Source organism: Equus asinus, chromosome 4 (genome assembly GCF_041296235.1).
Source record: "Equus asinus isolate D_3611 breed Donkey chromosome 4, EquAss-T2T_v2, whole genome shotgun sequence".
NCBI lineage: Eukaryota > Metazoa > Chordata > Mammalia > Perissodactyla > Equidae > Equus > Equus asinus.
In genome coordinates, this window is record NC_091793.1 from 138,169,439 (window position 1) to 138,185,796 (window position 16,358).

The window sequence follows — 16,358 nt, forward strand, 5'->3', positions numbered from 1 at the left end:
GCTGGACTGGGGAGTGCGGAAGGCCCCGGCAAAGCCCGTCCCGAAGACCTGCAGCGGGGGATCCAGGAGTCAGCTGGCTTTTTCTCTATTATTTAATACTAATGTGTGTGTGAGTTTTTGTTTTAAAAACACCACCTGTTGAGTTTTCTGCATATTTTAAATTTTTGTACAGTTCTGAATTCTGTATATTGTCTTGGAAGGATGCTGTGTAGTGATGACGGGCCAGGCCCACGGTCATTGGAGACTTTGAACGGATGTAATACTTCATAGATTGCATGCTAGTAATAGTCTGAGGGTAGTATTTCTTCTTTTATCGTAAGTTTTCCTCATTTCTCTTTTTACAAACTGCAAGATGGTTGGTAGGAGGAATTCCACTGATGCATGTAAGTCTTCCGTGCTGCATAATATTATGGCAGAGGTGATCCAAGTCTGAAATCTGCTGACCAGTAAGCAGCCATTTTATCAGGAGAGAGGGAATCTGGTGGAAGAGGGGATTTTTTTCCCCTCATGTGTTTCTTTTTGACTTGTGTGCCCATCCCCTTTTTCTAAGGAAAAAGGAGTGACTTAAGAATTGTTCCCTTTTTTTGGTGTTACTCTTTGAAAGGCCTTGGGGGTAAGAATGAAAATACACTTTCTTGTTGTCGTCGACCTTATGGTCATAAGGCCACTGCAGTAAATTGAAAACCAAAATAGTGTTAATGTGTCAAAATCTAGACCTGAGTGATTCAGCCTGCTGTGTTTAGAATAAGGATGAATCTTTTCAGATGTCTTGTCCAGTATTTTCCATCTTTTGGCTCCTTGCTTTCTCTCTCCCTCAGGGGCACCCCGCTGTTCCCATCCTGGGGGGTGAGGGCCTGCTGCTTTGGCCGGGTCCCTAGTCACTGGGGAGGCGTTTTCTTCCCCCTCCTGCTGCTGTTTATTACCCAGCTAGAGGATGTCTTATGCACCCTCACCGTGATGTCTGTAATGTCGCTGTGCTCCTTAGCAGCCTCACGTTGATTACAGATGATTACTGAAGACTTTCCTGTTGGAGAGGCATCAAAATGATGGCGGTTTGCTTTTATCCTTTAGTGCTCCTTTTCTGGTAGCCAGGGACCTTTCTGCAGTAGGAAGTGTTCTCTTTGTTACCGTTTCTCCTTTGTGGAGAGAGCATGGCATGTCTGAAGGCTGCTTTTCCCTTTAGAAGGGTTCGATGGAGGAGCTGACGGGGGACTGCAAAGTCTTCGAAAAGAATGGGGATCTGAGCCGCTTCGCACCCGTTCACTCCTGGGCCTCGTTGGCCGGGAGCTCCTGACTGGTGTTAAGGTGGTGATTCCCCTCCCGGGATTTCCACACGGAATTTCCGAGCTAGGTTTTAGATTTTAGAAATGTCAGTTCAGTCTCATTTTGCTGATGAGGTTAGATGTTTCGTTTCAGGGAACAGCTGGTTAATAACGTTGAGTTCCTGGCTTAACGCCCGGCACTCTGGCCGCAGCGGTCTTTATTGAATGTGCTGTACGTGTCTCGAAGAGTTTATAGAGTTCTACTTGATGTCTTCAGGAAGATCCTTGAGGAGCCCCGAGCACTCAGACTGCTCTTAAAGGCATGTGCTGAGCGCCACCTGTGTTAGTGAACGTCTCCCCTGAGCCCCTCAGCAGCCACACTCGCTAGAAACAGTCTCTCTGTGGGTGTGTCATCTCAGCGCTGGCGGAGCCCGCACACAGACAGCCTCGTCCCGGATCCTCAGCCCAGGGTCGTGCGCACTCCTTACGTTTCCTTCACGCTGACCTTCATTCCTGTTTCTTACTGAGAATCTCATAATTCTTTAAAAAATTGACAAATGAAACGACAGGGCCTAGCTGTGTATAGATGATCCTTGCTAAATATCTTAAGGATTTTGTAAAAAAAAAAACAAAAAAACAAAAAGCTTATTTTCACATTAAAATGGAAATGTCTTTTTGCAACTTCAGAATTCTATGGAAAAGCAGTTTTTATCATATTTTGTGTCCATGCATCTTTTTTCTCAACAAAATGGTTTACAAAAAGGAATGTAAACAGTTTGTGATCTGGCCAGTTGTACTCTGAGCTCCCAGAGGGAGGTGTGCTAGCTGAGTGAAAACCACGCAGGAAGCCTCGGGGGGAGCAGTCTGTTGCCAGTAACGTCTCATGTGCCATGAAACCACCTCCAGATGAGCGGGGACATTCACTTTTTAATTTTGAAATTGTATTTGGAATTAATTGTTGCTGTGTACTAAGAACCTGACCTAAATAAAACCCTGCAGAGCACACCCGAGTGTCCCGTGAACGTGTTCATGCGAGTCATGCGAGTCACCTCTCTCCTCAGCCCCTCCCCACGGCCCCTCCCAGGAGCTGCTTTGATGAGTCGAGTCTCAGCAAGGTCACATTTCTGTGAGGTTTTTTCCTCAAGACAACTGCTCTAAATAATTATTTTCTACCCTTCTATTTGCTGTAAATGAACCTGAGGTTTTCTGATCACTTCCTCTGAAATACATTCTGATATGTAAAAGGAGAGCTGCTGTCCTGTGCTTCAGTTTGGTAAGTGCTGGCGCAGTTCGTGAAGACCCCCGTGGCATGGCAGTCCAGCACAGATCCCTGCTGGTACTAGTTGGTAGGTAGTTGTACTTTGTTTAAAGAAAAAAATCTTAAAAGTTACTATCACTTCTTAATTGCTAATGTATTTAATAACCAAAGCTCGCTAGTCTGTTGGTATGAACTGTTCATGACGGAAAGTTGAACCACCGAACACATCCCCCTGTAGCGTTTTTACCTTCACAGTGTGTTCTTACTGCACAGCCCGTTTTGGGTCCCCCAATGTCAACAGAAAAGCCAGGTCCTCAGTGGTGCCGACCCACAACAGCGAGTCCAGTCCCCAGGCTTAAGTGAAATGCATGTATTCTTTTTATTAAGGATTGGGTAAGCTGACATAATGAAAATCGTAACGGAAAAACAAGTTTACACTGACTTGTGTGACTACTGTCCTAAGCCATTACAATAGTTCACTGACAGGAACTGGCAAGAGTAACTCGGAAAATAACTTAATCCAGCAGTAAAACAAAAACCTCGTCAGTAGTACTGAATATATCTCTCTCGTATATATCTCTATTTAGATAGGTTTGCACAATCAGGGAGCAAGGCACGTCATGAAATGAGAGCACACACTGAAGCCGAAGAACAGAACAGAGCGCACGGACAGAAACATGGGCACTTCATCTTTCCCGAGCGAGCTGTGCATAATCATTTGGACAGTGTCCTCCACTGGGTATTTTATCACGCACTTCCTTTTGCCGCCTTTTTCATGCTTTAAAAAGTATATTCCTACATTGTGTCTATTTAGGGCAAAGCTCCCACAGCCTAGATGTCAGTGTGAGCCTTGACTCCATTTTTTAAAGGGAAGAAAGGGAGCAATCTCAGTTCAATATAATATGCAATTTTTCTTTAAAACAGAAAACAATGTTTTTACATTTAGCACAAGCTAATGATATTTTAAATGTACATTTCTATAAAAGGAGTTCACTAGTGGCTGAGAATAAAATTAAGCAAAATCGTGTGAAACATTCCAGTTAATGCTTATTTTCTAGGAGGAATTATTTACAGGTAGAGACAAAAAATATAGGAGGTGGGAATCATGGAAAATGGCAGTTTTTGGTATTAGGTTACAATAAACTGAAACAATGGACAGCTCCCAAATGCTAAGCTTCTCTAAGTGCTGCTCACATGTTCCGCCTAGGAAGAGGGTGAGGCTTCCAGTGACGAGCTTGGTGTTCGCACGCTCACTGGTGAACTTAGCCATCTTCTAAACACACAGCCGTCGCCATCACCCCGACTCGCTTCTTGAAATGTCTTTGGTAGAAAACGGCCAGACCCCGTGTAGGCAGATGAAGCCATCTCGCGTGGGACAGTCCTACGTCCTGTTTCTGCACAAACAGAAATACCACCTTCTTGCGTTAGCACCTCAAATTTTGGTGGTTGGATTTGTTTTATGCTGTTCCTCCAAAAGAGTTCAAGGCACTGGGGATTAGAGCAGACACTGTTTTCTCTAAAGGGTTTATGACTTCAACAAGCAAAGAGCAAACCAATTGGAGATTTTTTCCCTTCAAGTATTTATCAAGGATATTGTTTTGCTTATTTTTATTCAGCAAGTTTATCCTACAGCTAAGTTTCAGATTTCCTTTTACATATAGACCTTCCGAGGGTACAGTTAAGAACTGAGCACTTTTTTAGTTTGAGAGACAGACTGGTAAAGGTATAGAAATGTTCTTCTATTGGGTTTTTAAAGGAAAATCTTAAAAGCTAGTGGGATCTTTAGTTCTGTTCCACTTGCATCTCTGTGCTCACGTTCCTACAAGGTCAGGGATCAGCGGCTTTAGGCAAATGATACGTGAAGTGTATAAAACAAAACTCAAATTGCCAAAAGGTACTCGAAACCTAAAGTGATTTTTAGAAATAGACATCCTCTCATCAGTGTTTAAAACCAAATTATTATACCTATTTTATTTAAAGCACGTCATTATACCTGTAATCATACAGGCTCATACAGGTTTAATTGGTCTAAACTTGAATAAAATCGGTGAAATTACATCAGTTATAATTTGTTAGCTCTCAAGGTATGTGAAAGTTTGATATAATCTATAAAACTAGGAAAGAGTTTCTTGCTTTTTAAAAATCACCTCGTGTTTGTAATAAAGTTGCTTTCAGCTGAGGAATAAAGGTGACAGAGGTTTGGCTGGGGACCTGATAGCTAAATCAGTCCGCACCATTACCTGAAGGTTTTTCAGGCTACTTTATAACCTGGCCGCCTTCACACACGCTTCGTAGCAGTTGTGTTCTTCCCGAATAGCTGCTCCTGAAACTAACTGGATGTCAGAGTTGTCACTCCGATCTAATGATGATTCACCATCCTTCAGTGCTGTTTAGATGAACGTTCTTAATAAACTCGGCACTGGCTTCAGTGGCAAGTCAACTTAATTACACCAGGAAGGGACTTCCAAGATGGTTAGAGCAGTGGCAGGCTGGGCAGCGTGGCCGGAGCACCTTGTTGGGGGCTGGAGGACACCATTGTGTCTACACTACTTGGTTTGAAATTTTCTGATGAAAATCGTTTCCCGTAACTTTTCTTAGGAGTTAGCTATCTTTCTCATTTTAAAAAGTTCCAGAAATTAAAAAAAAAACCAATTTACAGTTAAGTGGGTATCTGTAAAAACCTTAAGAATACTTTTTCCAAGTCAGCATTACAGCAGCTAAAGAAAACGATGTATTTGAGTAGTCAAGGCAAGCTGTTGACGTTTCCATCACCACCAGTGAGCCTGCTGTCAGTTGTTTATTAACAGAATAGGCTCTGCTGCCCTTCGGAGTTGGTGCCAAAGCTTTCAGCATAGGGTGGCCGATTTTGAAATCATCCAAGTTAATTATTACAGTTGAGGGTGTCAGGCGCTCAGGCAGGCACGTGTATGCACGGCCTTAAGGACGCGTCCATCCTGCATTTGCCTTTCGGTCCAGACACATCAGCTGTGGCTCTTCCCCTTTGACCTGAAGCAGCTGTGTTGGGTGAGCTGCTGAGCAGAAGGCAGTGACAGAAGGCACAGTCCTAGTGTCATGTGGCAGCAGGTGTTTCCATGAACACTAGAGGAAGAGAACAGCTACACAACTAACAGCAGCCTCAAAAGCCCCACAAAACCACAGCCCAACACAAATTCTAATTTAAAAAAACCCCACTAGGGAGTAGAACACTAGAAGTAAAATCTAAAATATCATTTTGGAGTTTTGATTCACTTGTTTCAGACATAAAGGAAAAAAACTAATAGTCTTTTCCGTCTTTGGAGAAATGGAAAGGGAAACAGCCTGTCGTCAGGCCAGCTGCCAGACGGGGGTGACCGTGACGCGGGTCCTCCTCCGGCCCTGCTCTCTTCTCGGGGTGCCTAGTTCTGAAGGACGGCTGCTCTTTCAGGAGAATGAGACTCTCGAAGCGTCGGTGCAGGATGGCTATCGTCAGGACTGACCAAAGCAAGAAGTCCCGGGAAATCCCACGCTGAAAACCCAGAGGCTGTAACTCAGGGCTCAAGTGACGGGCGCAGGAGGATGGAGGGCGCACAGTTCCTTTCCCTCAAGGAGAGCTGAAGTTGTCCACCTTCGTACAGAAAAAGACCACTGCCACCACAACAGAAAACCCTAGTGATGTATATTTATCTCACTGGATTCACAGTCTTAATAATTCTTCACCCCACAAGTGAGGGCGCTCCTTAGAATATAAAGCTGCAGGCAGAGGACTACGGGGAAGTCCTTCACTCCTGAGCCACAGTGGAGCTGGCCGTCTGGACCCAAACGTGACTCAAACGTTACCCACACTGCTGTGCAGGCCTAAACAATACAGAGGTGTTAAAGGTCACTTCATAAGCTTAAGAATATCAAGCACAGAAAACTTTGTGAACAATTGAAAGATCCAAAAAGTATTTTTTAAAGAAGCAGGGCTTTAAAAAATGCACAATGGTATATATTCTTATTGCTCCATAAGCACATGAATAACTGAACGACGTCCTGGAGACGTGGCGGGGAGGGGTGCACTGTCCGCTCTGAGGCTGACCTTCCTAGAGAGTGGGCTGCAGGGGTGGCTGTGTACACAGTACAGCTGCCACGTAGTCTTGAGTGAGTGACTATCTGCCTCACCGTACTGCCGTCACTTGTTCCTTGTTCACAACAGGCACAGACTTCCTTACAAGACGTCCTCATTTACCATTGCTGGGATGGCTAGGTCTCAAACAGCAGCTCTGACATTGCATTTTATTCCTAATGGTCAGTTTATCATCATAAATTGATGAGACATACACATGTCTCTCATATACCAAGGAAAATTCACAGGAAAAAAAACCACATAGGAGGACAATGTGAAGCATACCGAATTACAGTGTCATTAGAGCATGATTCCATGTTGTACCAACTTGCACGTGCATGTTATGTCACTCGCTGTGCTTGGACTAGACTACTCCATGAGAACAGCTGCTCACCTGGACAGACCTCCACGACAGGCTGCAACAAGCAAGGGTCCTCGTGTGCTCCAGCAGCTACGGATGAAACCGTCCCAAACCTCCTTTGTTCTTCCTCCTCCATGAGAGTCCCATACTTAAATAAACTCTCTGTATTACACATTACAGTCCACATCCAACCTGATTAACGACACCTGTACGGGTGCCAGTTCTGTTCTCTTTTCTCATCACCCACCCTTCTGGAGAGCAATACACAAAGAAGATGCATTCGAGAAGGGGATTTTGTTTTCCGTAATGATGCACCGTGTCGGACACAGGCTGTGTCTATTTGAGAGAGCAGTTGTCTGCAGATACCTAAAAACATCTACCCAGAGCACACTCTGTAAGAGGGAAACTGGTGAGCCAAAGACACACCGGGACTAGAGCATCCCGGGGCATCCTGTCGGATATTCTTACAATAAAGCAACTCCAGGACTGTGACACCACGCTTGATGAAGCTTCACGAAGCTCTCGGAAAGGATAAAAGCGCTGTTCAGGATCCCAGCACTCAGGGAGCCACGCATGGTGGGCAGACCTCACCCGTGACGGAGCGCCTCCCAGATCCGGGCGGTGTCGTTAGTTACCCCATGGAGTCACTTTCTGTGACAGCCCGCACAGAGTGCCTGCGGGCGCCCCCCGCCCCGCATCATTTACCCGTTCTACGAAGCTGAGACTCGCCTGATTTAAAGTGCCCTTTATGAACAGTCACCAAGTGTTAGTTAAGCAGTTCTAACTTCAGCTAACGGGAGAGAAAACCAACAGAAACCCCACAGATACACCATTCTGGTTGTCTTCTCAAACTGAGAAACAGCACATTATACATCTATTCCTTAATATATAATACACAACATGCACAGATAGGCCGCACATGGACACTTATAAAATACCTTCTAAATAAGTCATTAAAAGTTTTTGGTCCAATCCACATGACCGATAATAGAAATCATAAGGGACGGGACACACACCTCCTTCCATGCCTCTTCCACCCAAAATATACGAGACCCATTTTCAGATTAGGAGCGAAAAGGAATAAATAGAATCACTCTCAGCTATATATACATATACACATCCATATATGTATACAGATATACACACACTATCTACCTATGTATAGCGGTGTGCACACGCACGCACACACCGCCGGACACTTCCTGAACGACAGCATCATCCCAGGAGGCTGTGAACACGGGAGCTGAGCGCCGATCGATCGGGTGAGCCGACCGGGACTCAGAGAGAGCCTGGCAGCGGCCGCCAGGCGGCTACCAGTCCCTGGAGAGCTTGGTGCTCTGGTCTCTCTTGGGCGGCGCGGGCGGCGGCCCTCTCCGCAGCGTGGCGTAGCCCGCTAGGTGGCCGCCGCCGTAGGCAGCCTTCTGCGGCTCGGACAGCAGCTCCGGGGGCGGCGGCGGCAGCGCCATGTCGTCCATGGTGGCCGTGGGCTCGGGCCTGGCGGCGCGCGCGGAGGACAGGGAGCCGTGCCGCGTGACGGACTTGCGCTGCAGGGTCCGGCTGAGGTCGGCCAGGAAGGCGGGCCGCACGCCGAGGCCGGCCTTGGGCGAGCCGGGCTCGGCGCGCGCGGCGGGCTCGGCGCGCGTGAGGCGGGTGCTGTCGTTGCGCTTGGGCCGCGTGGGCGGGGGCGCCTTCCTCGCGGCCGCCTTGGCCCACGGCTGCGGCTGCGGCTGCGGCTGCGGCGGGACGACCGCCACCCTGGGCGAGGCGCTGCCCGGGAACGCGGCCGGCACGTCGGCGGGGGGCGGGGGCAGCTCCCCCTCGGGCGGCGGCGGCGGGAAGTCGGCCTCGGGGGGCGGGGAGGGGAACTCCACCCCGGGGTCCCGCCCGCGCCCGCTCGGCAGGGGCGCCGCCGCCGCCGGCCCCTGCGGGAGGGTCCCGGGCAGAGGGCCGCCGGGCAGGTGGAGCTTCCCCGGCTTGGGGGGCGCGGCAGGGGGCGGCGGGGGCTCTCTGCCGGGAGACCCCGAGGGCTCTGCAGGCGGCGCGAACCTGCTGACCAGACTGTCCACCGAGGGCCTCCTGGGCTCGGGCTGCTCCGCGCAGCCGCTCGACTTGATGCTGGAGTTGCGCTGCGGCGTCGGGGGCGGCTTCTTGGCCCCCGGGCTGCCCGTCTTGCCGGGCTTTCTACCTGGGGACCCGCTCTTGTCCTTGTCCGGGGCGGGCGAAGCTGCGGGCGGCGGCGGGGGCGGGGCCGGGGCCGGGGGAGGAGGGGGAGGGAACACCAGGCTGCTCTCGGGAGGCGGGGGCGGGAAGTCCGGGGACGGGACAGGCACCGCGCCGGGCTGCCACTTGGGTTTGGCTTTCACAGCAGGAGGGGACTGCGGGGCTGCACTGGCGGAGGTGGGCTTCGGGGCCTGCGGCTCCCCCGGAGGCGGGGTGGGAGGGGGCGGGAAGTGGCTGGCGATCTGCTTCACGACCGAGGGCCCCGGGGACAGCGGGGAGGGAGGCGGTTTTGCACAGAAGCTCTGCTGCTTGGGCAGCGTGGGTGGGGGGACTGGACTAGGAGGGGCGGGGGGAGAGGGCGGCACGTGGGAAACAGGAAAAACGGGCTGCTTTTTTGCTGGGGGCACTGGAGGAGTAGGTGTGGGTGGCACAGCTTGTGTCGCAGAGGGTGGCACAGGCTTGGTGCTGGTTGGTGGGGGCACGGTCACAAGGGGTTTGGGGGGAGCCTGGGGAGGGAGGGGTGCAGGAATGGGAGGTGGTGGCGGGGGTGTCGGAGGAGCCGCTGGAGTACCGTGCTGAAGGTGATGAATCTTCAGGGGCGGGGCGGGGGCGCAGGGCGCGGGTCTCAGCTGGGCCATGGCCGAGCCAGGCGTGGGGGGCGGGGGCGGGGGTGGGGGCGGGGGCACCACGCCGCTGGGGGGCACCAGGATCTGAGGCTTTCCCGACTGTGCGGTGGAGGCCGGGGGCGGCTTAAACAGGGGCCCCGGATGCTGAGCCGCGTTCTGCAGCCTGGTTATCGTGCTGTACTTGACAAACACCGGAGCCGCTGAGCTGGCCGACGGTGCCGACTGGCTGGGCAGCGGCGGGGGCGGTGGGGGAGGCGGGGGTGGGGGTGGGGGCGGTGGAGGGGGCGGGGGCGGGAGAGGCGGCGAAGGCTGGGAAGCAGTGTAGGGGGTGACCAGCTTAGGCTGTGGGGACAAAGGGGGCATCAGTGAAGTGTAGGGCCTATTCATGGACTCCATTCTGGCCTAAAAGGAGCACAGAAGGGGTGGGAGAGAGAGAACAACAGACAGTTAGAGAGGCGCTCTAACTGTAAAGCTAGAAAGCAAGTCTCAGCGACAGGGTGAAGGGATGCAGCAGCTGTGATAATCAAGACTGACAATGTCAGGAGGGCTACAATCTGACCCGGGGGCAACAGGGGCATGGAGCCCATGCATCTACCCACAATATTCTCAGATAGCCAGACTGCCGGATAGCCTAGGTTTGAAAAAGCGTTGCAAAAGCTGCTTGAATGGTGACTCCTGGTCTGATTTCTGACCTCTGGTGTCCCACACCTGCCCAAGTGGGAGGGCTTCTGGGCCCTGGACACCCGCCGGCCCAGGAGGGAGATGTGAGGGCTCCAGTGCACCCTTCAGTCCCCAGCGGCTCCCACAGCAAGCAGAGCCACCCTGGCGCAGGAGTGCTGTGGGAGGGCCTCGCAGGAACAAGGGTGGCTTTGACACTAGTAAGCTGACACGTGAGCAGGCATGCACAGTCACACAGGAATGAATGAGCTTGACACACACACTTGCATCCAACATGCACAGAAGTCCAGCAATGCAGGTAAAGGGGGCATTCTTTATACTTGTTTTACTGGAAAATACATAAAGAGATGCTTCATAAACATTACAGCAAAAGATCATAAAAGTATCACACAGAAAATGTCAGAAGAAAATGAGAGGAAACTTGGGAAGACTAAAGAAAATGTATCAAGGAACAGGAGCTAGAGTTTGTCCACCCCTGCTGACCAGCCTATGTGGGCACTGCTTGGCATCGCCCAAATTACCACATCTGGTCATTTATTTCATGGAGCTGTTCATGCATGAATGTGGCTCAAGTACTTTTGAAAGAGCAAAGGAAGGACCCTTGGTTTTAGTAACTTTGGGTACATCTTTTTGGCTCTTTGAACAAACTGTAAGGATCCAAGATAAACCATTTGTTTCCAACTATGAATGACATCTAATTAGCATGGAGAATGCTTAGGTTAGTAGACTAGATGGCTCATTACAGGGCTGAATTCTAATGCCCATCAGGACAGTCACATGTTTCTTTAGAAATTCCACATCAAAGTCAAAGCATTAGTCTGCAAGATCTGGTTACAGGAGTCACCCAGGTTAATGTGCTTCCAAAGAACAGCCCCTGACCTTAACTTGCCCCTGTCTTGGCTGCTGCAGGGGAGTGGACCTTAGCTGTGCTGGCCTTCTCATCTGGCACCTGAGACAGGTAACAGGAGAAGAAACACACAGGAGGATCAAGACTCCAACACATCGTCCCTGCTGCGTGGGGGGCCCGTGCGCTTTCTGAAACTGTGGGAAAGGACGGACTCGGCTGCTCAATCCCAGAGCATCTGGACCTTAGCTGCCCTCCTAACGACCGGGTAGTTCCCTAACTTAAAATTCACACGGATAACACCATTAGAAATTCAGTAAGGCAAAGGACTCTGCTTTAGATGTCTGAACTGTGGAAACCTGCTTCTCCATGACATCCAGAGGACTGGCACCGGGGGTGCTGCTCTGTCCAAGTGGATTAAGTGGGGAAAGGGAGGGAGATGTCTCAGAAGTCTGAGCTTCTGAAGGGAGTTAAACAAACTGTCGTGTCTTGGGAATTTAGGTCATTAGAACCAATTCTCAAATACTTATTTCTAAAAAAAAGTGTTCCATCCCTACAGTGGGCTGCTAATGCCTCCTCCACCCGCCCCCCCCCCCCAGGGCCAGTTAACCAGCCGCATATGCAAATAAAGGAATAACCAGAGGGAAATGGCCATTGAATTCTCCTGCTGAGTGTACTTGCATAAGTGATGCAGACCAAAAGAACAGAAAAAATCAAAATGATCATTAATGAAATGGTCAGGCCAGGTGTGCCACTGGTCCCTCAGTGGTGGCTGAGGGTGAACTGTCGAAGACGCAGCCTTGCCCACAGAACTTCAGAGGTTAATTTGCTATGGTGCCCTTCAACCACACTAAAGAAACCTCTCTATTTTTCTAAACAGTTCGGCAATAATTATACTCGTCCTTCAGTATCACTGAACAATCTACTATGCAAGGCTCAGGGATCCAAAATTTTAAGGAGATTAATTTGAATTTAGTCTTCCAAATAAACCGTAATTTGAGAAAATTCATCAAAGTGCAGAGAAATGCCAAAAAGCATAAAAAGAAAGGAATGAGTCTGAATAAGTGAAATTAATAACAAAGAAATAATCAACCATTAGCAGGTTCTCTGGAACAAAATTGGGCACCAGCACTAAATGGTGTTGCTCCATCCAAATTGATTAAGGGTGGAAAGGAGGAAATTTTTATCTGAGCCACTCATAAAGTCAGTTAAACTGCCAGTTTTTTTGAGATCTTACGTCATTAGAGCCAATTCTGAGGGAAGTCAAGGAAAGAATACTGAAAGAGGGCCAAGAAAGATTCCTGAGAAAGGAATCAAAGAGCAACACACTAAACCCAAGGGACAGCACAGACTTCCCATACGAATTCACACAGGTGTGTTACCTTGCTGGACTCTTCCAACTGTGTGCCTCGCTTCCAGGCCTCAGAGAAGGCGGAGCTCACGATGCTCTGGGAGCGGGCGTGGCCTGCCGGCTGCGTGTCAGACACACCACTATCAGACTGATTCGAGTGGTTCGACTGAGACTCTGTTTAAAATAGATTTTCAAAAACAGGATTAAATAAGTCAGTCTTCTGACAGTGTGAGTATGTACGTTTAGATAGATCTTTTACAACAAAACCAGATGCTATGTAGAAACAGCAAAAAGTTAATTTTACTCATTTTTATCTTAAGGCTAATAGGAAACCTCAATTCTTTTTAAACAGTTCACCATGACAGACTGATAATTAGAATAAAAGGTTCATACTGGTATCGTGACAACCCATCTTGCAAGAAATCAGTTCCTAGCAAATACGAGAATGAATGAACCATCAACAAATGAGTGAATTTTTTTTCAACCTTGTTTTCATTACATTGAGAACCCATCTTCTTATATACCCCTGGCTCCAGGCCATCCCAGGGAGCTCTTACTTATGAATTCAGGTCTATACATGATGATTACTTCCTTTTCCCCAGCAATAAACAGTACGCAGAATTTGACTCTCACGTGAGAATTGTTTTTCCTAGGGATTCAGGTATTGGCTCTGCAAGGCAGCAGCCCACTGTAGCCTGGCCCCCTCGCAAGGCACGGAAGCATCTTCAAGGGAGCTGGGAATGGCTGAGGATATAGTGCATCTTTGACTGACATCCAGGGTGAAGGAACTGGGAAGATTATTTCACTAGACTCCAAGTCTGATGAGAGAACCATGTGCAAGCACCTAGCTCAATGCCTGGCATCTGGTGGAGATGCAAATATTAAAGCCAGTCGCATCCAATCACTCTGGGATTACTAGACTGCAATATTTAGCAAGTCCAGCCAAGTTAGCCAGAGCAGTGCAGAGATAATAGCCATAAACTATTATGGATAATAGGTGGATAAAGATAAGACAATATCCTCAGGGCAAAATATAAGCAACATAGGATAAAACCTAGCCTGTTTTCTTCTTTTTTGATCATCCAGTAGCTGAATGGTATTTAAAAGTTACAACTTCATCCCTATTGAATTACTATCTAGGACAATAGCTTATAAGATAGGAGGCTGGAACACACAAATCCTTGAATTCTCTTCAGCATGAATGAATATGACTAACGTCTGCCTAATACTTTACACACTGTATACAGACAGATGATGCTGGAGTAGGAAAAGGCATTGTACCACATCATAAAATAATTCGTGGGAGCACTTGAATTGTTAAGTGCTATACACATTTTAAAAAATATCATGCGTCTTTTTTCTCAATCTTTCCCTTAATTTCTTTTTCTAAAATCCTACTTGCAACATGGTTACCTTGCCTTTCCTAATCTATTGTCTCAAAAGTTTCTTCCCATTTTAATAAATGTTTTATTTTAGAATAGTTTAAAATTCACAGAAAAGTTGCAAAGTTAGCACAGAGTTCCTGCACACCGAGCACCCAGTTGACCTCATTATTAGCATGTTACATTGGTACATTTGTCACAACTAAGGAACCGACATCGATACGGTATTATTAACTATACTCCAAACTTTGTTTGGATTTCACTAGTTTTCCATAACATCCATTTTCTGATCCAGGATCCCACAGCACAGCTGGTTTTCATGTCTCCTGTGACAGTTTCTCAGACTTCCTTGTTTTTGATTTGTCTGATATTTTTCTCCTGGTTAGACTGAGGTTATGGGATTTGGGGAGGAAGATCAAGAGAGGGAAAATGCCAGTCTCATCACATTGTATCAAGGGTACACGCTATCAGTGTAACTTATTACGATGATCCTGACCTTGACCACTCGGCTGGTCTTATCTGTCAGGGGTCTCACTGTCAAGGTCCCCGTCCCCCCACCCCCTTGACCTTGCTGTTTGGAAGCCAGCCACTCTGCAGAGCTTACACTAAAGCGAGAGTTAAGCTCCACCTCCTGAGGGCAGGGTGTCTGCACAGATCACTGAGAAATCTGTATGCAAAACTTGTCTCTTCCTCCCCATTTATTTATTCAATAATTTATTTTTATCAGTATGGACTGATGGCTATGTATTTTATAATTTGGGTTATAATCTTATATTATTTTGTTGCTCAAACTGTTCCAGCTTTGGTCACTGGAAACTCTCAGCTTGGCTGCTGTGTCCTTTTTCCATACTCTCATCCTTGTGTTTTTTGGAGCATTTCCTTCATTTCTGGCATTACAAGATACTCCAGGCTGATCTTCCAGATTCTCTGCCACAGCCATAGACTCAGCCATTTCCCCAAGAACCCTGGTTCCTTTTTTTTTTTTCCGGAAAATGGTGTTAGAAACCAAGATGCAGGCACTCAGTCTTACTGCTCCTGGGGTCACTGCTCCTAGCCCCTCTCAGTGCACAGAACTAGGAAATATATGTATGTATGCTAACCCATGAAACACATTCTAAATTTGTTTTTCTTACTTATTTAGGGATGAAATCACATCATACAGCTTTTTAATCAAATACTTCTTAAAGCAATTATTCCTTTCATAACATACGATGTCAGAACAAAGAAAAATTCTCCTTTTAGATGATGTAGATATCATATATGGAACATTTTGAAGGGAAAGAAGCATTTATCTTAAAATGTGATCACAGCATACTTGTTAGGATATGGAATCTGAAAATAAGCACCTTTTGAGTATGACTGATTTCCTACGAAAAGTTTAGAAAGTTTGATGACACAAACAGCTTCCTTAACTGATATTGAACTAATTCTAGATATTTCCACTCTACTGAAATGTCAGGAAACATGTGGGGAAGGTGGGCAGTTTCATCATGGATTCTGAGTACAGAGAAACTTAAGCAACTTTCTATCCCCAATTATGCAGCAACAGTTGCTTTTCAGTAGTATGATTGAGTTTTAAATAAACTTTATAAATATATAATGAAACTCTTGGCTTTACAACTCTATAAAATGGTTTTCTATTTCAAATACATTTGTGAACTAGCCCATGATATTATCCCCTCTAACAACAACAATAAAAGCACATATACCTATTGATTATAATTTAGAAATTAGGTATGGCTCTGGTTTTTAAAAATCATGCTGAGATAACCAGGTCTACTATCAGTTTCTCTCTCGAAAGCCATTCACGTGGGTAGTAAATAGTGCTTGGGCATTTCAAACTACCTGGGATGCTGGAGGAACTGGATCCTGATTTGATGCTGGAGCTGGATAAGGAAGTCCAATCATAAGCTGACTCTGTCCTCTTCACGGCCTCCTGATAGTTCATGTAGAGCTGCTTCCCGTACTAAACAGAAGGCAGGAAAGGATGACATCTGAACTTTACTGGGTGTAACAGAGAGAGATGGGGGAGGAACAGGGGACACGGCTCTGTATACTGATTCATAATTTGTATTAAAATTCATACCTATAATACTTCAAAATTTCTTTTAACACGAGTTAAGTTATAATCTGCTCATATTTTTCCTCATTTTTAGAAAGGCAGCAAGAAGTTAACACTTGATTCTAATTATGTTCATTATCAATATAAAGATTTTTTTTCAGTTATTCCTAAAGCAACTTTGATTTTATGGCTCTAATAAATTTTATTTTCCATTACTTAATAGGCATAAA

The 16,358-nt window shown here is 47.2% G+C and overlaps 2 protein-coding genes across 11 annotated transcripts in view; one reads left to right on the forward strand and one right to left on the reverse strand.

Moving 5' to 3' along the window:
- The window catches only part of ABI2 (abl interactor 2), a 128,775-nt gene extending 116,066 nt beyond the window's left edge, over positions 1-12,709 (forward strand). For both annotated transcript variants that reach the window (XM_070508431.1, XM_070508430.1), the window contains one exon: positions 11,399-12,709. In XM_070508431.1, coding sequence (XP_070364532.1) covers positions 11,399-11,442 — 44 coding nt within the window. In that variant the 3' untranslated portion in view covers positions 11,443-12,709. The remainder of the gene's footprint in view (positions 1-11,398) is intronic.
- Positions 1-16,358, reverse strand: part of RAPH1 (Ras association (RalGDS/AF-6) and pleckstrin homology domains 1) — a 118,569-nt gene that overhangs the window by 27,139 nt on the left and 75,072 nt on the right. For 5 of the 9 annotated variants that reach the window (XM_070508423.1, XM_070508425.1, XM_070508424.1 and 2 more), the window contains 3 exons: positions 15,912-16,032; positions 12,716-12,858; positions 2,876-10,213 (listed from right to left, as the gene is read on the reverse strand). In XM_070508423.1, coding sequence (XP_070364524.1) covers positions 8,276-10,213; positions 12,716-12,858; positions 15,912-16,032 — 2,202 coding nt within the window. In that variant the 3' untranslated portion in view covers positions 2,876-8,275. Of the gene's footprint in view, positions 1-2,875; positions 10,214-11,368; positions 11,439-12,715; positions 12,859-15,911; positions 16,033-16,358 lie in introns of those variants that run through there. The other 4 variants (XM_070508429.1, XM_070508426.1, XM_070508428.1 and 1 more) reach the window with 2 other exon arrangements.